We start from the raw sequence: 21,290 nt of genomic DNA, 5'->3' as shown, positions 1-21,290 counted from the left end.
AAGCACCATGGTCTTGAGCTGTCTGTATCCTCCTGACAAAACTACATATGCTTCTCTGAATCTCTGCTCAAGGGTAAAATATTGTTATAGTTTTAACCATGTTTTGAGCCTAGTGCTTGTTTACAATTACATCGTTTGTAAACAATAGAGTAAAAAATGCGTATATTTTGGGTTCTGAAGGGTTACGACAGTTGAACTAAGGTCATGAGGGATTTACAAATAATATATTTTTTAAATCAATTGGTATACAAATGGTATATTCACGGTCTCTCTCTTCAAGCAGATTTCAGTAAAAACTATGACTGGGCCACTCAGGGACATTCACTGTCTTCTTGGTATGCAACTCCGGTATAGATTTGGCCTTGTGTTTTAGATTATTGTCCTGCTGAAAGGTGAAGTCGTCTCCCACTGGCACCTACTACCAGACCCCGTTCAAAGGCACTTAAATCTTTTGCCTTGCCCTTTCACACTCGGAATGGTAGACATACACAATCCATGTCTCAATTGTTTCAAGGCTTAAAAATCCTTCTTTAACCTGTCTTCTCCCCTCCATAATACATTGATGGAAGTAGATTTAACAAATGACAATCCTAGGGGATCTATGTCATGGAAAGAGCAGGTGTTTGTTAATGTTTTGTACACTCAGTGTAGATTGAAAACCTAGACCTATAGCCACAGGGCCTATATATCAGCCCACTCCTTATACAAAGTCCACATTCAACCAATTCATTTCATCCTTTTTTCTATCAGCAATAACCCAGTAACCTCTCCTCGTGTGAAGTCAACATGTTTCCCCTGCAAACCCAACTTGTGCTGGAGAATGAAGTAGCTAATAAAGTATTAGTGACTGTGATTACATTAAGTCTTTACGCAAGGCTTTCATTCGATGTCATGTGATTCAAGCAAGGAGTTCTTGGTTCAATTGAATACTTAGTGGTTCAGTCGTGTTTAAGGCTAAATGTATTTGATGAGCTCGGTAGAGCTTGGAAGAGCACAACCCTTGCATTTGAACAAATAAGCCAAGTCTGCATCTTGCCGACACACTTGAGAAACCCGAAGAAAATGCACCAAGACAAGAGTGTCATAACAACGGCCATGACGCTGTGGAGAACATGTGAGCAAATACAATCTAACTACTGTAAGTTATAGTATCAACATACCGTTGTGTGCTTCAACAAAATAATATGTCTTTGCTCATCAAAGTGTGCATCTCTGCATTAACAACACTCAACTAAGAGCTGCTAATAGTTTATAACACTGCAACCAAATACTCTCCCCAAACCATTTGTCTGTTGAGATTGTATTAATTTAATGTCTTTTAGTATTGGTTTCTTTGCAGCAATTCAACCATGAAGGTCTGATTCATGTAGTCGCCTCTGAACAGTTGATGTTGAGATGTGTCTGTTACTTGAACTCCATGAAGAATGTATTTGGGTTGCAATTTCTGAGGCTGGTAACTCTAATGAACTTATCCTCTGCAGCAGAGGTAACTCTGGGTCTTCCTTTCCTGTGGCGGTCCTCATGAGAGCCAGTTTCATCATAGCGCTTGATGATTTTTGCGACTGCACTTGAAGAAGCTTTCAAAGTTCTTGACATTTTCTGCATTGACTGACCTTCATGTCTTAATGTAATGATGGACTGTCATTTGTCTTTGCTTATTTGAGTTGTTCTTGTCATAATATTCTTACTTTGAAGAATATCAAATATGAAATACATTTGGATTTTTTTAAACACTTTTTGGTTACTACATGATTTCATGTGTTATTTAATAGTTTTGATGTCTTCACTATTATTCCAAAATGTAGAAAATAGTCCAAATAAAGGTATTGCTATTTGTCAATCCTGATGCATATCTTTGGTTTGGAGGTGTTACATTTGTTAAAACGCTGTACAACAGCTATAGTAAATTACACCCAACCAAACAAGTGATGACAGAATCCTAGACTACAATATTTCTAACGTTTGTTGCTCCATAATGTTGTACCGCCATCTAGTGCTCAATAAGCGGCACGGTTTACAATAACGCAATGAAACAAACTTATTTTCTAAACGTACCTATAAAAAAATATATTCTACAACAGAGGTATAGATATGTAGATAACACTAGCAATACGATGATGGTAATGTATACATTCACTGCTGGTATTTCAGGAGCAAGCAAACTATTGACATCTTGGTGAGGCAGATAGTTGAGTGCATTTTAACAGTGATTCCCGGTAGACCTATCTAGGGGGCGGATTACTATGCACTCTCGAGACAATCTGGAGAAGTATTTATGGACATGGTGTGGCGGGGATGTCTACGGGCAGTCGTTTATCCTCGAACTCAGCAGCTCGATTAGGTCACAGACAGGGTACAGAGCCGTCCTCATCAATTCTGATTGACTTTTCAATTGCAAAAGTCTCTTCAACTAAGAGACCTGACAAGTAATCAATCCGTCATTCAATCAGGGTTATTTATCTAGGGTTTACCGTAAGAGCAGACTGGAGTGGGATGCTCGTCAGTTTCCCGGTTGCAGTGACATAATGGTTTCTGGAGACCATGCATAGGAATAAGGAATAAGACAGCTGTGTGTGCCACGGTCACACAAAAGTTCCAAAATCCATTTGTTTTTATTAGCACTGAATCAAACTATTTAATTTCAATACCAAACAAGAGCTCTTATTCCCATAGATCATTTTTTTGTCTCCAATGTAAGCCTATGCCTGCCCTCTTCAGCCTAGGCTATATCCAAGTTATTTTGTACCTTATCAAATGAACAGTTCATTCTCCTTGGGAAACATTTAGAAAAATACCTTTAATCAGAATCAGTGTTTCATTGAATTGTCTCTGGTGAGCAGGCCAGGGAAAGGCATCAGACATGACTCAGAAGCACTTGTGATGGATCACGTTGGACCCCATCTCCTGGTACTCCAAGGCACTGATGCACATGTCTCCAAAGATGGAGAGAGAGGACAGAAGGGAGCCCCCCAGCCAGGCGGTATCCATCACAGGGACTGGCCCCACTCGGCATCCTGGCGGTGCCAGAGCCGAGGCCTCCTCCCTCAGTCTGTGGCCCATCCCGGGAAGGAGGCTGGAGCCCCCGGCAAGGACGGCGTTGTCTAGGAGCAGCTGCCACAGGTCTGCATCGCTCTCCAACACAGAGCTCACCAGGAGACTGGGAATGCCTTGTGTTACCATGCGGACAGTCTGAGGAGAGAAGAGGATTTCGGGTGCCCTGAACCTCTCGCTGCCAACCCTCAGCATCTGTCCGTCGGGGAGCTGGTAGTCCGCATCGGTGCTGCCGATGATGGTTGTGGCTGTCTCTGTGGAGGGATCAGTGGATACGTAACACATCTGCTCCTTGATGATGGTCACGGTGTCATGTTCCTGTGTGGTGCTGGAAAACTGAGCTCCGGACTCCTTCAGCAGCAGAGCCAGGTGGGCCGTGACATCCTGCCCTCCCAGGCCCAGCTGACGCACAGCGTGGAGGAGGCAGTGGCCCTCGAAAACTGGGACGGTGTGGGTGACGTCGTAGCCACAGTCCACCACACAGCCGGTCACCCTGCCTGAAGACAGCAGGGCCAGGAGCGACTGAGGGGCCATGTACAATGCAGGGACACCCAGACCCTCGAACATCATCCTGCAGGTCTTTTCCCTGTCCGACTGGGTGGTCAAGGGGAACTCAGTCAGTAAAACTGGGCTCTCACATGAGGGGGTCTTCACGTGCCTGTTGAAAACATAGCTCCATATGGCCTCCATATCAGCCCATGACACCACCCTCCCACGCTTCATGGGACGAATCACAGACAAGTCGTCTCTCCTCCCCCATGCCTCATCTCCAAAGCAGAGCTCTCCTTCACTAGAGTTGCTCTCAGATCTGCCAGTGACATTTTTACAGATCAGACTAGGCTTTGTACTGCCTGAGGTCCCAACTCTCATCTGGTCAGTTCCATTGTCAATCACAATTGCAGTTGGCAAATGTGCCATTTCTCTCTCAATTCTAGCAGCAGAAAGTATGAAAAGAGTGCCCACAAATATGAAATAAAGTTATGCCTTATTACAGTCCCCCCTTCTCAATTCCTATCACTTTGTGATACATTACCAAGTACCTCGGCAATGAAAAAAAATTCTGATTTGAGAACATACTAGAACACCATTATGATGTCACAACCACTTTCTCCTCTAGTTATACTGTGAGTGTATCCGGATCGGTGACAATGGGTGAGTTCATTTTGCATCACCTGGCGTAATTGTTGTCATATATGCTGATTTCCTGGCGCGAGTAAATAGATGCATTTAACTCAGCAGATAAGAAGAAGATGAAATCGCGAGACTTCTGTTTGTGTCCTGCTTAGGTTTGCAATACGGACAGCATTGTGCCTAAACAAGCATTTCGCTACACTCGCATTAACATCTGCTAACCATGTGTATGTGACAAATAACATTTGATTTGATTTGATTTGACATTTTATTATTATTTTTGTATGTATTTTTATTCAAGTTTTACAGAATGTACATCAATGTAAGCACAAAGATTTGACCATATCCCAACCACCCTCCTTCCCTCCATACAACACATCCACCCAACCCCCCTAGTCCCCCCCTACCTCTCTGCCCTACCTCAGTCCACCCACCTCGATTCCCTCCTCCCTCCCAACCACCCAACCCCCTCCCAACCACCCACACTGATCACCCCAAATAGCCAACCCATCCCACACCCTCCCTCAATTCGGTACTAGAAAACAAAAACTCTACAGAGATATCACCACAAATAAACAATCAAGAATACAGGGGGTATACAAACAACTCAATACAGATTCAAAATACAAAAACAGAAATAAGTAAATGATCAGTAAACCTTAGACAAACGTGCTTGGACTGGATAGCATTATATTGATGACTGTACCTATTATGTAATGACTACTGGTAATGCCTACTGGGAAACCTTGAAGCATCTCATCAGAGGAGAGCCTCTGCAAGCCATTAGAGTATAATATCAATGGTCGCTATTTTCTAACAAATGTATCATTGGAACCCCTAAGAGAATACCTCATTTTCTCAAGCTTTAGGAAGAACATTACATCATTGAGCCATTGAGAAGTAGAAGAGGGCTGAGCAGACTTCCACTGGAGAATAATTCTACATCGAGCTAATAAGGATGTCAAAGCAACAATATGGGCATGTTTGGGGTCCAAGGAGAGCAAGTCTTCTGGAATACCAAAAACAGCTTTCAAGGGACATGGCTGCAGGTTCATTTCAAGCATCACAGATAATGTTTGAAAAATAGAATCCCAGTAACTTGGCAGTTTAGAGCATTGAATGAACATGTGACTCGGGTCACATGGTGAGACATGACATCTATCACTCTCATCATTTACATTTGGATATATGTCAGACAATCTGGATTTGGAAAAATGCATCCTATGTAAAACCTTCAATTGTATGAGACCAAGATGAGCACAAGATGTAGTGTACTCTATCAACCGCATCATCCCACCACTCCTGTGTAAATTCAACATCCAGATTTGGCATGGATCCCCAGATCCTCAAAAGGTCCTACAGCTGCACCATCGAGAGCATCTGGATGCATCACCGGCTGGTATGGCAACTACTCGGCATCTGACCGTAAGGCACTACGGAGGGTAGTGCGAACGGCCCCGTACATCACCAATCTTCCTCCCATCCAGGACCTATATAATAAGCGGTGTCAGAGGAAAACCCATAAAATTGTCAGAGACTCCAGTCACCCAAGTTATAGACTGTTTTCTCTGCTACCGCATGGCAAGCTGTACCGGAGTGCCAAGTCTAGGACCAAAAGCCATAAGATTGTTGAACAATTCATAAAATCGCCACCGAACAATTTACATTGACCCCCCCTCCCTTTTGTACACTGTTGCTACTCACTGTTTGTTTGTTATCTATGCATAGTCACTTCGCCCCCACCTACATGTACAGATGACCTCAACTAGCCTGTACCCCTGCACATTGACTCAGTACTGGTTCCCCCTGTATGGAGCCTCGTTCTGTTATTCTTATTGTATTCTTTTTTATAATGACTTTTTATTTTAATATACTTGGTAAATATTTTCTTCTTCTTGAACTGCACTGTTGGTTTAAGGGCTTGTAAGTAAGCATTTCACTGTAAAGTCTACACTTGTTGTATTTATAAAATAAAGTTTGACGGAGTGTTGGCGGAGTGTTTGTCCAATGACAAAATACACAGATAGATCTGAGAAATGACTGCTTTCTGTCGAGGTAATAGAGTCAATATGCCATCTCAGGGTTAGCAAGGGGGTGGAGCAGGGAAGCCAGAAAATGGGGAGGAGACACAATGCTTAAAAAAGTGAGATGGAGGCAAAGAGTATTTAGAGGCCAGGTTTGGAAAAAAATCTTGGAAGGACTTAATACCTTTCCTTGTCCAGTAAGAGAAAGCATTTAGTAGAGAAGCGAGGAATAAGTGATTCTTATTAATAGGACCCATAGTAGATGCAGCAGAGAATTTAAAATGTTGCCGAAACTGGTACCAAATCTTAAGTGTGGAAAGCACTACAGGATTGTATAGCAAGAGGGGCATGTTGGGAGAGAAGAGCAGAGCAAAGCAGGAAGAGAAGCAGAAATAGAAGAACGTGCCTCTAGGTGGCCCCATGGGGTATCTGGAGCATGTAACCAGAATGGCAGTTTCTGAAAGTTGGCTGCCCAGTAATAGTATAAAAAGTTGGGTAGTGCCAGCCATCCACTAAACTTGCATCTCTGAAGAAAATATATACTGACTCAGATCTACCTCCCCAGATACATGTGGTAACAGCCTAATTGATTGACTTTAAAAAAAACACTTTGGTAAAGACAATGGGATAGATTGAAATAGATAAAGAAATTTGGGTAAACTGTTCATTTTTACAGCATTAATCCTTGCTATAAGTGAGAGTGGAAATTAGTTTTCATTTGCACAAGAAGGGGAGCAAAGCCTGCAGAAAAAAGAGCATGTAATGAACGAGTTATGTTTAGCTGAATGTGCTGTCTGCTGGAGATGTAGCCCTGCTGGACTGACTGGGAAGCACTCACTTGTCAGGAGATTCAAATCCACTCTTATTAGTCACATGCACCGAATACAACAGGTGTAGTAGACCTTACAGTGAAATGCTTACTTACAAGCCCCTAACCAACAATGCAGTTTCAAAAAAAGATGGATAAGAATAAGAGATAAAAGTAACAAGTAATTAAAGAGCAGCAGGAAAATAACAATAGCGAGACTAAATACAGGGGGGTACCGATATAGAGTCAATGTACGGGGGCACCAGTTATTTGAGGTAGTATGTACATGTAGGTAGAGTTATTAAAGTGACTATGCATACATGACAACAGCAGTGGTGTAAAGAGGGGGAGCTGAGGGTGCAATACAAATTGTCTATGACTAGGGTGGTTGGAGTCTTTGACCATTTTTAGGGCCTTCCTCTGACACCGCCTGCTATAGAGGCCCTGGATGGCAGGAAGCTTGACCCCAGTGATGTACTGGGCCGTTCGCACTACCCCCTGTAGTGCCTTGCGGTCAGAGGCCGAGCAGTTGCCATACCAGGCAGTGATGCAACCAGTCAGGATACTCTCGATGGTGCAGCTGTAGAACCTTTTGAGGATCTGAGGACCCATGCCAAATCTTTTCAGTCTCCTGAGGGGTAATAGGTTTTGTCATGCCCTCTTCACGACTGTCTTGGTGTGCTTGGACCATGTTAGTTTGTTGGTGATGTGGACACCAAGGAACTTGAAGCTCTCAACCTGCTCCACTGCAGACCTGTCGATGAGAATGGGGGCGTGCTCAGTCCTCTTTTTCCTGTAGTCCACAATAATCTCCTTTGTCTTGATCACATTGAGGGAGAGGTTGTTGCCCTGGCACCACACAGCCAGGTCTCTGACCTCCTCCCTATAGGCTGTTGTTGTCAGCTGTTGTGTCATCTGCAATTTTAATGATGGTGTTGGAGTTGTAGTTGTACCTGGCCGTGCAGTCATGAGTGAACAGGGAGTACAGGAGGGGACTGAGCAAACACCCATGAAGGGCACCAGTGTTGAGGATCAGCGTGTCGGATGTGTTGTTACCTACCCTTGCCAACTGGCGACGGCCTGTTAGGAAGTCCAGGATCCACTTGCAGAGGGGGGTGTTTAGCCCCAGGGTCCTTATAGCTTATTGATGAGCTTTGAGAAATGAATAGCATTCTCACATAGGTGTTCCTTTTGTCCAGGTGGGAAAGGGCAGTGTGGAGTGCAATAAAGTCTGCATCATCTGTGGATCTGTTGGGGCGGTATGCAAATTGGAGTGGGTCTAGGGTTTCTGGGATGATGGTGTTGATGTGAGCCATGACCAGCCTTTAAAAGCCTTCTATGGCTACAGATGTGAGTGCTATGGGTCAGTAGTCATTTAGGCAGGTTACCCTAGTGTTCTTGGGCACAGGCACTATGATGGTCTGCTTGAAACATGTTGATATTACAGACAGGGACAGGGAGAGGTTAAAAATGTGAATGAAGACACTTGTCAGTTGGTCAGCGCATGCTCGGAGTACATGTCCTGGTAATCCATCTAGCCCAGCGGCCTTGCGAATGTTGACCTGTCTAAAGGTCTTACTCACATCGGCTGCGGAGAGTGTGATCACACAGTCGTCCGGAACAGCTGGTGCTCTCATGCATGTTTCAGTGTTACTTGCCTCGAAGTAAGCATAGAAGTAGTTTAGCTCCTCCGGTATGCTCGTGTCACAGGGCAGCTCTCGGCTGTGCTTCCCTTTGTGGTCCGTAATAGTTTGCAAGCCTTGCCACATAAGACAAGAGTCAGAGCCCGTGTAGTACGATTCGATATGTGTCCTGTATTGACGCTTTGTCTGTCTGATGGTTCGTCGGAGGGCATAACGGGATTTCTTATAAGCTTCCGGGTTAGAGTTCCGTTCCTTGAAAGCGGCAGCTCTAGCCTTTAGCTCAGTGCGGATGCTGTCTGTAATCCATGGCTTCTGGTTGGGGTATGTAGGTACGGTCACTGTGGGGACGGCGTCATCGATCCACTTATTGATGAAGCCAGTGACTGATGTGGTGTATTCCTCAATGCCATCGGAGGAATCCCGGAACATATTCCAGTCTGTGCTAGCAAAACAGTCCTGTAGCTTAGCATCTGCGTCATCTGACCACTTTTTCAAAAATCTAGTCACTGGTGCTTCCTGCTTGAATTTTTGATTGTAAGCAGGAATCAGCAGGATATAATTACTGCCAGATTTGTCAAATGGAGGGCGAGGGAGAGCTTTGTATGTGTCTCTGTGTGTGGAGTATAGCTGGTCCAGAGTTCTTTTTCCTCTGGTTGCTCATTAGGAATCATGTAGTAACCAAAATAATGTTAAACAAATCTAAATATATTTAATATTTTAGATTCTTCAAAGTAGCCACCCTTTGCAGTGACGACAGCTTTGCACACTCTAGACATTATTATCTCAACCGATCCCTCTCCTTCTTGGTCGAAAAGCTCTTACACAGCCTGGAGGTGTGTTGGGTCATTGTCCTGTTGAAAAACGAATGATAGTCCCACTAAGCGCCAACCAGATGGGATGGCACATCGCTGCAGAATACTGTGGTAGCCATGCTGGTTAAGTGTGCCTTGAATTCTAAATAAATCACAGACAGTTCACCAGCAAAGCACCCCCACATCATCACACCACCTCCTCCATGCTTTACGGTGGAAACCACACATGCTGAGATCATCCGTTCACCTACTCTGCATCTCACAAAGACACGGCGGTGGGAATCAAAAATATCACATTTTTGACTCATCAGACCAAAGGACAGATTTCCACCGGTCTAATGTCCATGGCTCGTGTTTCTTGGTCCAAGCAAATCTCTTCTTCTTATTGGTGTCCTTTAGTAGTGGTTTCTTTACAGCAATTTGACCATGAATGCCTGATTCATGCAGTCTTCTCTGAACAGTTGATGTTGATATGTGTCTGTTACTTGAACTCTGTGAAGCATTTATTTGGGCTGCAATTTCTGAGGCTGGTAACTCTAATGAACCTATCCTCTGCAGCAGAGGTAATCCTGGGTCTTCCTTCCCTGTGGCGATCCTTATGAGTGCTTGATGGTTTTTGCGACTGCACTTGAAGAAACGTTAAAAGTTCTTGCCATTTTCCGATTGACTGACCATGTCTTAAAGTAATGATGGACTGTTTTTTCTCTTTGCTTATTTGAGCTTTTCTTGCTATAATATGGTTGGTCTTTTGTATACCTGTATGCCAATCATACCCTGTCACAACACAACTGATTGGCTGAAATTAATTAAAAAGGAAAGAAATTCCACAAATTAACTTTTAACAAGGCACACCTGTTAAAATAAATGCATTCCAGGTGACTATCTCGTGAAGCTGGTTAAGATATTGAAAGATATTGAAACCCCCGAGCTGACAAGGTACAAATCTGTCGTTCTGCCCCTGAACAGGCAGTTAACCCACTGTTCCTAGGCCGTCATTGAAAATAAGAATTTGTTCTTAACTGACTTGCCTAGTTAAATAAAGGTAAAATGTAAAAATAAAAAAAATGCCAAGAGTGTGCAAAGCTTGTCATCAAGGCAAAGGGTGGTTACTTTGAAGAATCTAAATTAGGAAATATATTCTGATTTGTTTAATACTTTTTGGTTTCTACATCATTCCATATGTGTTATTTCATTAGTGTTGATGTCTTCACTATTATTCTATGAAGTAGAACATAGTAAAAAATAAAGAAAAACCCTTGAATGAGTAGATGTGTCCAAATGTTTGACTGGTACTGTATGTATACTGATGTATAAATAAATAAAAAATGTACAGGGTGATGTGCGATAGGGGAAATATATAAAATGGGCACCGAAATGATTAACACTCCTGATAAAGATTTTTTTTTAAATGGCTGTATAAAATAAATAACGTCAATACTATACTTGATAAAGGTGAACCAAAAATGACTGTAAACCATAATTAAAATACTATATTGTATTTATACTATACTATACTGACATGAAGATAGAGTTCTATGGCCACGCACAAAAGTGATGGGTTTGGTGTCAAATGAGAATGCATTAGCAGAAAATAACTCTATACCTACTGTAAAATATGGTGGTGGATCATTGATGTGATGGGGCTATTTTGCTTTCAATGTTCCTGGTGACCTTGTTAAGGTCAACAGCATCATGAAGTTGTTGCCTCGGCCAGGAGGCTGACATTTGGCCGCAAGTGTATCTTCCAGCAAGACAATAATCCCAAGCATACATCACAATCCACTAAGAAATGGTTAATTGGCCCCAAAATTAATATTTTGCATGGCCATCTCAGTCTCCAGACTTGAAACCCATTGAAAACCTGTGGTTTGAAGAGGGCAGACCATACGCGCAGACAAAGGATATCAAGGATCTGGAAGGATTCTAAGATTCTTCCCATTTTAGGAAAAGGCTCAGTGCCATTATCCTCACAAGGTGAGATATTGAAAGATATTGAAAACAGGGGTGTCAGTAATTGTGATCCTTACGTTTGTTACATTTTTTCCCTCCCTTTTAAATACACAAAATATATTTCTCTGATCAAAAGAAAAGAGTGCATATCAGGATGTGCAGAAAATGCAAAGAGAAGTGTGCAGTTCCAGGATGATAGTGCAGGGTGTACAGTCCATGGATGGGTAGTGCAGGGTGTACAGTCCGTGGATGGGTAGTGCAGGGTGTACAGTCCATGGATGGGTAGTGCAGGGTGTACAGTCCGTGGATGGGTAGTGCAGGGTGTACAGTCCGTGGATGGGTAGTGCAGGGTGTACAGTCCGTGGATGGGTAGTGCAGGGTGTACAGTCCGTGGATGGGTAGTGCAGGGTGTACAGTCCATGGATGGGTAGTTGTTGGAGGAAATTATAGTTGAAATGATTAATTATGTATACATTTAAATTAGAACCATTTATTTTAATACTATTATGTTATGGTATGAAATGTATGGGTTCTTGGTTAAACTAGGACTGAAAATGTAAGTAAAACACATTCATTGTCTGTACCTTGCGGGTTTAAGGGAGAGGGATGGCATATCTCTTTAGACAGATAAAAATGTTTGTTTGATGATCCATTAGTGGAGAAGAGTATATCTGTTAGACAGATTGGAATGTTTGTTTTATGAGGGGAGTAGAAGACAATCTCCAGACCTGAAGACACTGCGCTATTGTGTGGATCAGAGAGAGTGTGAGAAACTGATGACGTCATTTTATGTTCTCTCTTTAAAATGTAATGTTCTCTGTATTTTGGGTCAGTACTCTCTTGAATTAAACGCTGTTACCTGACTTTTGGTCTCGATCTATTTCATGCAAAAATTATAAACTTACAACTTATTATGAAATAGATAGAGTGTGAATTTGGTTTTGGCTTCAAAACATATAGGAATTTAGAATTCCTCTAACAATTGGTCCTTCAATCCCGGATCTAAATACCCCTCCCTGTTATCTGGAGGTAGTACGCCGAAAAGCGTGCACGGACGGGTTTTCACCCGTTTACTAAAAAAAGACCTGGCCTCCGAATTGAGGTTAAATTACAGGCCTGCGTATTACCACAGATTCCAGGAAAGGTGACTAGATTCAAACGAACAGTGCTTTTCCCAGTCGGCAGCAGGTATAGTAGCCTTTATTCTCGAATTTGGGAGGGATTATTTAGGATATTTATTGATTAAAATGTTATAAAGGAGTTGAATTTGATCAATAATAGGTGCTTGAATATTCTGAACAAATAAAATGGGTTTCTACCTTGGGTTTGAACCAAAATCGATAGGAAGGAAACAGGTCTGAAATGGACCTGTGGTAAGGTGTGCTACCATAAATAAACTAGAGCTTAATAAATCCTGGTTTTGCAAGCCAGAAGGTTATTAAGGAGAGATATAGTACGCATTGGAGAATTATGACGCTTGTTCCGTACAAATAGGATAGCCATTAATTCAAAAAACATACCTAAATAAAGTTTGAACCTGAGTAGTCTATCTGTATATGGGAAGTAGTCTGACTATCAAGAAGTAGCAGATAAGATATATATATATAACAGGTGAGGATAAATTAGGCTTGGTGAGAAGGCAGGGCAATTCTAGGCGAACAGAATAATTGAACCTGTACAATGCTGAAAGAAATTAACATCAAAGGATGAGGTTAACTTCGTCTAGAGTAGTGAGATATGAGACATTAACGTTGAAAGTCCCAAAAATAATATCCTATGGGTGAAATGTGATGTCCGATCAAAAGTCTTCTATGGACGCGGTTCACAGGAAGGAAAATACATACTGATTATTTTTAAAGGGACACACACATAGTCAGACAGAAAAGGACTAAAAGTAACTAAGTAACGGTAAATTGCAAATTCGTAGAACCACACGCACATAGAATTTAAAATGAAATATAGTAAGGCATAGATAAGTGATTAAATACCATAGCTACTAGTAACGGTAAGGATTAAGAGTGGAAATGCCTCAAAAGAAGCTAGAATGTAGTGAAAGATAAGAGAAACATGAGATGGAGAAAGAAATACATTTTGATGGCGTCTAAATGAAAGTCCCCAAAAAATAGATACCTATGGGTGAAATGTGAAAAAGCAGAATAAACAGGGGTTATACCGATTTGGCAAAAAAAAGTCTTCTAAATGACAAGACTCGAGCGCTGCCCTCCTCTTCCGCAGATGAAAAAGTTAACCAATTGGGTGGGCGTGAGGGTAACAAACTATATCTTCCTCGATTATACAACAATGAGATAATCTATTAGTGGTTATAAGAATAAGGGACACAAATTACCACCCAAGTATGTCAAGAGGGAGGTATAATGGAGTTAGAAAGGCAATGAAGTCTGGAAAGGTGAGTAAAAGAAAAAAATAATATGTTTTAATTGTAACAAAATTGGACATTTCGCCCGGGAGTGTAACACTCCTGCAAACGTTGTCAACAAGGTTGTAATTTAACTGTGGGGAAAGTCAGAGGCGACAATCGGGTAAAGAAAAACAAGGGTCAGATACAAAGAGAGCGAGATTAATGAGAATCAGGAAAATTTGGGCGTTTAAATGTTAGGTATGGTAAGTTGAGAAGTTGGGTTGGTTTTAAATGATTAGAATTTAAAACTGAACGTGAATAGGGAATATATATTTTACAGAGGCAGGCAGATGTGTGGTGTCGTTTCACGTTGAACAACATCGTTCCTCAAATTTAAACAGAGAAAGGGGTTGTATATAGAGGGAAAATGCGTAAGCTAGAGTTACTTTTCAAAAGCGGCCAAAAGTTCCAAATACATTTCTTTAAAAAGGAGAAGTATCGTAAAGATAGTCTGGAAAGATGCTACAGCTTGCAACGGAAGTGCTAGGCACTCAATGGGCTATATGGTGCAACGCTTTGGACTATAAAATAGGTAACAATAGTTTAATCGTGAAAAGTTGTTATTGTTTTCCTAAGTATTAATTTTTGGTTAGGTAACGCCAGTGAATTCGAACAAAAAGTAACGGATCTGTTTTCCGTTTTCATTGCGGAAAATGTCTTATCTTAAAGGGACAGTGCAAAAAATATTTTGGGACGACAATTTGAAGATAGACTGAATGAGTTACATGAAACATTGAGAGATCTAAAACAAGTAAATAACGTATTGGGAATAGAGTCGTAATTAAAATACTAAGTCAAAGACGAGACAGTTACTTAGATCAAAATGAATTCTAAATAAAAATGAAGAGACAGAAGATGCCCATCGAAATGTTTTTATGAAATTAGAGAATTTAGAGATATTGGTTGGGGTGGGAAATTATAATTCAGGATTTGAACAGATGTGATAAATTAGGTTTGGTTTATTGAACAACAATTATTTACAATTAATTGAAAGTCGTTAGAAAGGTTGAGCTTGATGATGACGTCACTAGCGAAGCACTATTGGTCGCCACGGAAATTACGTTGTTTTCGTATAGTTTGTTTTTAGCTGATAAAAGTGGTTTGTTTATTTGTTTGCTAGTGTTAGTGTTCACATTTTGAAAACAACGACGCTGGACAGAGTGGAATCAAATGTAGCAAAAGGCAGTTTATTTAAAGTCAGAGATATCTTGTCCTGCAGTTAGCGTTAAACAAACTCTGTATGGAGTCATTTTAGGCTTTAGATTTGCAGCAGAATGTAATACAGAATAATGTAGGTGGAGTCTCGTCGTGTTGGTCTTCTGCTGGTCCTGAAGAGTTGGAGGCGGGCCTGCTCTAGCCAGAGCAGGAGCCCCATTGGTGCAAGCAGAGTCCTCTGCTCTTGGCACCCGTTTGAGATGTCTGTGTGTCAAGGAAGCGTGAGATAAGGGGAACTGGCAGTTTCTTAACCCCGTTAGGTGTTTCCTGTTTTTGCTGGAGTGCATGCAAGGATCAATGTCAGTGAAATAGTTTGGCACTCTAAGCTCGTTAGTGTTGCAGGATGTTCTTTGTGGTTTGCAGGGGAGTATATTTTGAGTGATGGCAGCCATGTGTCCTTCCCTTGAGCTGTTTTGTGCGAGGATAATCATGTTATTGCACGTGGGCTCTAAACTTGACTGAGGACACTGGGCCCAGAGTTATCTGAGGACATCCGGTTTAACCAGAGCGTTGGCCAGCTTGTAATGCTTAATATATGAATATTTATATAACACTAGTTATGGTCAATTTTAGGGTTTGATTTAACTTAGTTAAACATTGTGTTCTGGCGTGTTTAGGTAGAATTCTTTGTTCCGGGACGGAGGGGAGTTACCTAAAATAAGTCAATTAAAGGAGCCATGGGAGAATGCGAATGCATATTTATTAAATATCGGGGATTAAATTACGGATTTCTTACACTGAGAAATGTACGACATTTGCGGCAGAGGGGAAAAAGTAATACAATAATGTTATCGGGTTAATTGTATCTAAGAGTAGCATGTTCATTTAAGTAGACATATACATTGAAGTTGTTTAAAACTTATGATTAATGATTTGAGTTAAAGGGGAATTATCATTAGGTTTAGGTTTATAGTTCACTTTTGAGTTTCTGAATCGAAGTAGCATAGTGAATGCTAGTTAGGCGTGTTGTGTTCTTCTGGGAAAATTGATGTTTAGGTGTCTCAATTTTAGATGTTTCCTGGGATTATAATCTTGGGGAGAATGAGGCCATAAACGACCAAATTGGAAAAGGCCTGGAAGTTTTGATTAATTATTAAGGTTTGCAAATATATACACATAAAACATTTTTTAGGACTATTTGTTTTAGTGCAAAGGTATTTTAAAGAGGCACACTCACATATGGAACTTTATGAGTTTTTAGTTTATGAGTTTTAATTATACAAGTGAATTTTTTTGATTTTATGACCTATTGGTCTTATCGTGACTATCTTTTGAGGTCTGATCAGCCTCAGGGGAGAGTCATTTTCATAATGAATATGGTCATATTGAGTTACTAGTTATAAGGTAAATTCATTATAATGGAGTTTTGGTTGGGGGGTTAGAATTATTGTTTGAACCGCAAATGAGAAAGTGGTTCAGGATTCTGTTTTACAACATTAGCCGTGAAGTTTTTGAATGGACTATTAATGATTTGGTATTGTAACAGAGAAAAAAATTCATATTTCATATTTATCATTGAGAATAAATAGAGGAAGATAGGATACATTGAGGTTTGGATAGGAGATAGATTAAGCCAATAGGGCAGGGAATTACATAGAACAATAAGTTACAGGTCTTAGGGTGATAAATTACTGGAGATAAGGTATTCCACACTTTGCAACACATATTAAATTCATGTTATTGTCAGATAGAATAATGAGGGTCCCTGAAGGAAAGGGCTTGTTAGTGTAGGAAGGATTTTGATATGGTTAGCATTTATTAGACTTTGTTTGATTATTAGAAGTTTTTAAATAGTATTAAATTTAACAGGAATATAGGACATCTGTGATGATTTAGGATTATTGTTAGGATTAAGGAAATGTAAGGACTTTAGAGAAAAGCCACTCATAGACATGTTTTTTCTAAAATCAATGATTTTAGATAAAGTCAAACAGTTAGAAGCTTAGTGGTATTTGAGAGATATGAGAGAAATGGGTTACGGTTTAAATTGGTAAATATATATATTTAAGAAAATATATAAGTAGGACAGATAGTTCTTAAAGTAGATAAGAAACTTGACAGAGTATGGTTACAGGATTGACATGGATGGACGCCCAAGGGAGAATTGGACATGTGGAAAATTAAAAGGGGCTCCTACATGATGATGTCAGACATTTGGATAATTTACTAATCTTACCTAAGTCATTGTTTAAGAGTAGGCAAGGTTGTTACCTGGGCAGAGCCAGGTAACAAAGGGGGGATGGGTAAATTGTGTTCTAGGATAGGATGTGACCTACGGGATAATTAACTAATTAAAACAAATGTATTAGCTAATAATCAGATAGAACAAATGAGAAACGGTTTGTTAACCAAACCTGTATGTCCAAGATTTTATGCACTACAGGTGAATTACAGGTGAAGTCACTCAATCCAGTCCCTGAGGCCTGTTGGGGGCACCATACCAAGGACTCCTGGTGACAGCTAGCAGAAAGAACTACCCGGATTCATATCACACTGCGGGAGGGTAGGACACCAAAGCACTGTCGAACAATAACAGAGTTCGAGAGGAGAACTGGAATTAACAGAATTCTGGGGGCCATCTCTCGAATGAAAAATACCTTACCTGTCCTTTCCTCACTGTTCTTGTTCATAGAAGTGAAAATGTGTCTGACTCTTGCTAATGATGTGTTTTCTGGAAGAGGGTGGGGCTTTATAGGTGAGCTGTCCATCCTAAGCTGTATGGTTGGAGATCTTATTCCTACAACATGAACCCGAGAAGGCCAGAGGGTAATATTGACATAATTAAACGAGAAATAAGTATTAACCAAGCATAAGAGATCACTTAATCTGGATAAAGAGGAAGTGTGAGTAGGATAGGGAGGGATGTCTCAGTGGAGTTCTATGTAGACCAAGTGGGGTCTCTGATTCCTTGGCAGTTCAGGACTAAGAGTAGCTATCATGGAATACAGCTATGCAAGTCTCTGTGTGTTTCATGGAAACATGTTATAGCTCACATCATGTGAGAAGGCTACATAAATCTACATACCCAGCATGGAAGGAGATGGAGTGTAGTGAAAGTAAGGGTTTCAGTTGATAACCTAGTGCATTCCAGGTAGAAAAAGTGCATAGACACAAAGACAGGAACCAATCACCCACAAACCCTAACACCAAACAAGCTATCTAAATATGGTTTCCAATAAGAGACAATGACTAACACCTGCCTCTGATTGAGAACCATATCAGGCCAAACACAGAAACAGACAAACTAGACACACAACATAGAATGCCCACCCAGCTCACGTCCTGACCAACACTAAAACAAGGAAAACACACAAGAACTATGGTCAGAACATGACAGTACACCCCCTATAGGGGAGGGTCTGGGTGGGTCTAGGTGGGCATCTATCCGCGATGGCGGCTCTGGCGCTGGACGTGGACCCTACTCCATCATTGTCTTAGTCCACCTCCTTAGCGTCCTTTGAGTGGCGACCCTCGCCGCCGACCTTGGCCTAAGAACCCTAACAAAAGGCCCCACTGGACTGAGGGGCAGCTCCGGACTGAGGGGCAGCTCGGGAATGAGGTAGCTCAGGACTGAGGGGTAGCTCAGGACTGAAGGGTAGCTCAGGACCGAAGGGTAGCTCATGACCGAGGGGTAGCTCATGACCGAGGGGTAGCTCATGACCGAGGGGTAGCTCAGGACCGAGGGGTAGCTCAGGCCTGAGGGGTAGCTCAGGACTGAGAGGTATCTCAGGACTGAGAGGTAGCTCAGGCTGGTTGACGGCTCTGGCAGCTTCTGGCTGACTGACGGCTCTGGCAGCTCCTGGCATGGCGGCTCTGGCAGATCCTGGCTGAATGGCGGCTCTGGCAGATCCTGGCTGAATGGCGGCTCTGGTGGATCCTGGCTGACTGGCGGCTCTGGCAGAGCCTGGCTGACTGGCGGCTCTGGCGGATCCTGGCTGACTGGCGGCTCTGGCAGAGCCTGGCTGACTGCCGGCTCTGGCGGATCCTGGCTGACTGGGGGCTCTGGCGGATCCTGGCTGACTGGCGGCTCTGGCGGCTCCTGGCTGACTGGCGGCTCCTGGCTGACTGGCGGCTCTGGCAGCTCCATGCTGACTGGTGGCTCTGGCGGCATCAGTGCTGTACCTGGTTTGAATCCAGGCAGCAATACATCCAGCCATGATTGGGAGTCCCGTAGGGCAGTGCACAATTGGCCCGGGTTTGGCCGGGGTAGGCCGTCATTGTAAATAAGATTTTTTTCTTAACTGACTTGCCTAGTTAAATGAAGGTTAAATAAAAAAATAGAAAAAATAAATTAGCACCTCAAATAATTTTGGACCCGTTAAAGGGCCAATCTGCTGTTCAAACACTAAGAAAGCGGTCACCCCGCAACTGGGAAGGGGCTGGAGAAATTGAACCATACTCAAATGAATTGATAGAGCAATGGATACAAGCATTGACCATCCATAATATAAAGAACTTATAGTTTTAATCATGTTTTGAGGCTATAGAGCAGGGGTGTCAAAGTCAAATGGACGGAGGGCCAAATAAAAATGGAGCTACAAGCCGAGGGCCGGACTGTTCGAATGTTCATTGAAAATTTTTTAAATGACGCTATAGTCTAGTGAACCTAATTGAACCTACTGAAAACCTAACAAATATATTCCAATATGATCAGATAAATAAAGCAATATTTTCTTATGGCTCTGTCAGTAATCTTTAATTTTCAACAGACACAAAAGACAAATTTCCTTTATATAAAAATCCCCATAACATGAACATTAAATGAAAGAAACCGGTATTCAAGGCACCATCAGTAGCCTATATTTTCTATTTTAGCAAAAGTGGGCTAAATTTACTTCAAAGAAAAAAACAATAATAGCAATTTTCTATCATCCACTCAACTGAAATATTTTTAAAATATAATTGGATTGAAATACAATAAAATAAAGTGCAAAAATCTATTAATCAATCTTGTTTAAGGAGAAGTAACATGCAGTGAAAACAAATATTAAACTTTAACTTTTAAACTTGAACTGAGTAAAAACTCTAAATATGTGATTGCACAGTAATGTTCACTTGTTTGAGGTTGAGGGTGATACTTGGTGGTGTCCCATCTTTTCCACAAGTTCATCAATGTTCGGGGTAAGGCTCTGAGCTGAGGAAATCCTCAGAATTGAGTGGAGGTGTTCAGCAGTAAGTCGACTTCTGTGTGATGTTTTGTTCAAGTTCATCAAAGAAAACAGTTGTTCACACAGGTATGTGCTGCCAAACATAGACAACGTTTGAGCAGCCTGGATGCGCAGCTGGGGCATTGTGTCGGGAGGAAACGGGCAAACTCCGCAGCACCCACTGCCGCATATTTTGCCCTCAGTGCATCATTGCATTGGAGGTCAATCAACTCCATTTGGAGGTTTGGTGGTGAGCTTTCCACGTCAACAGCAAATGGGTTACTTCCAACCTGCTTTTTGTGCTTCAAAGTCAGCAAATCGGCGTGAAAGTCAGCGGCAAGCATACCTATTTTATCAGCCAACTGTGCGCTCGGGAACGCACTGGTAGAGAGCTTTTCATGGTCTGGCAGCTGGGAAAGTGGCTCAAATTTTCTTTCCGCATCTGCGTCTCCCACAGAGTCAGTTTGGTTTTAAATGCCTTCACTGTACTGTACATATCAGAGATGACACGATCCCGACCCTGCAGCTGCAAGTTCATTGCATTCAGATGACTCGTAATGTCACACAGAAAAGCCATTTCACACAGAAACATTTCGTCTCGGAGTTGTGTTGTGTCTTTCCCTTTGCTGTCCAAGAACAGACAAATCTCCTCACGAAGCTCGAAACATCTTTGAAGCACCTTTCCCTGGCTTAGCCATCGCAAATCACCATGCTCCGTTTCTAACTCCGTCAGAAATGCCTTGAACTGGCGGTGATTCAAACCTTTGGCTCTGATAAAGTTAACTGTGCGCGTGATGATGCTCATTACATGCTCCATTTTCAAGGCTTTACCGCACAACGCTTCCTGGTGTATGATACAATGATAAGCTGTCAGCTCACCTGTCCAATTTTCCTCTTGCATCTTTTCCCGTATCTTCGCCACCAGTCCGCTCCTGTGTCCAACATCGCAGGTGCTCCGTCGGTTGTCAAACCCACGAGTTTTTCCCAAGGCAGCTCCATCTCATTTACACATCTTGACACCTCTTCATACAAATCATGCCCCGTAGTTGTGCCATGCATAGGACGTAAAGCCAAAAACTCCTCTGTCACG

General features: G+C 41.9%; 1 protein-coding gene across 1 annotated transcript; it reads right to left on the bottom strand.

The window, feature by feature from the left end:
• Positions 1-2,865: 2,865 nt before the first annotated feature.
• LOC118395185 (uncharacterized) lies at positions 2,866-3,774 on the bottom strand. Its single transcript, XM_035788945.2, has one exon. The coding sequence runs from the start codon at positions 3,772-3,774 to the stop codon at positions 2,866-2,868; it is 909 nt and encodes a 302-aa protein (XP_035644838.2).
• Positions 3,775-21,290: the final 17,516 nt, after the last annotated feature.

This window comes from Oncorhynchus keta, chromosome 1 (assembly GCF_023373465.1).
Source record: "Oncorhynchus keta strain PuntledgeMale-10-30-2019 chromosome 1, Oket_V2, whole genome shotgun sequence".
Lineage (NCBI taxonomy): Eukaryota > Metazoa > Chordata > Actinopteri > Salmoniformes > Salmonidae > Oncorhynchus > Oncorhynchus keta.
Note: the sequence above shows the minus strand (reverse complement) of the source record. Positions and strands in the feature narration are given on the sequence as shown.

Coding starts and splice junctions, on each gene's coding strand:
- LOC118395185 (XM_035788945.2), bottom strand. CDS start 3,774: ATGAAGCGTGGGAGGGTGGTGTCATGGGCTGATATGGAGGCCATATGG.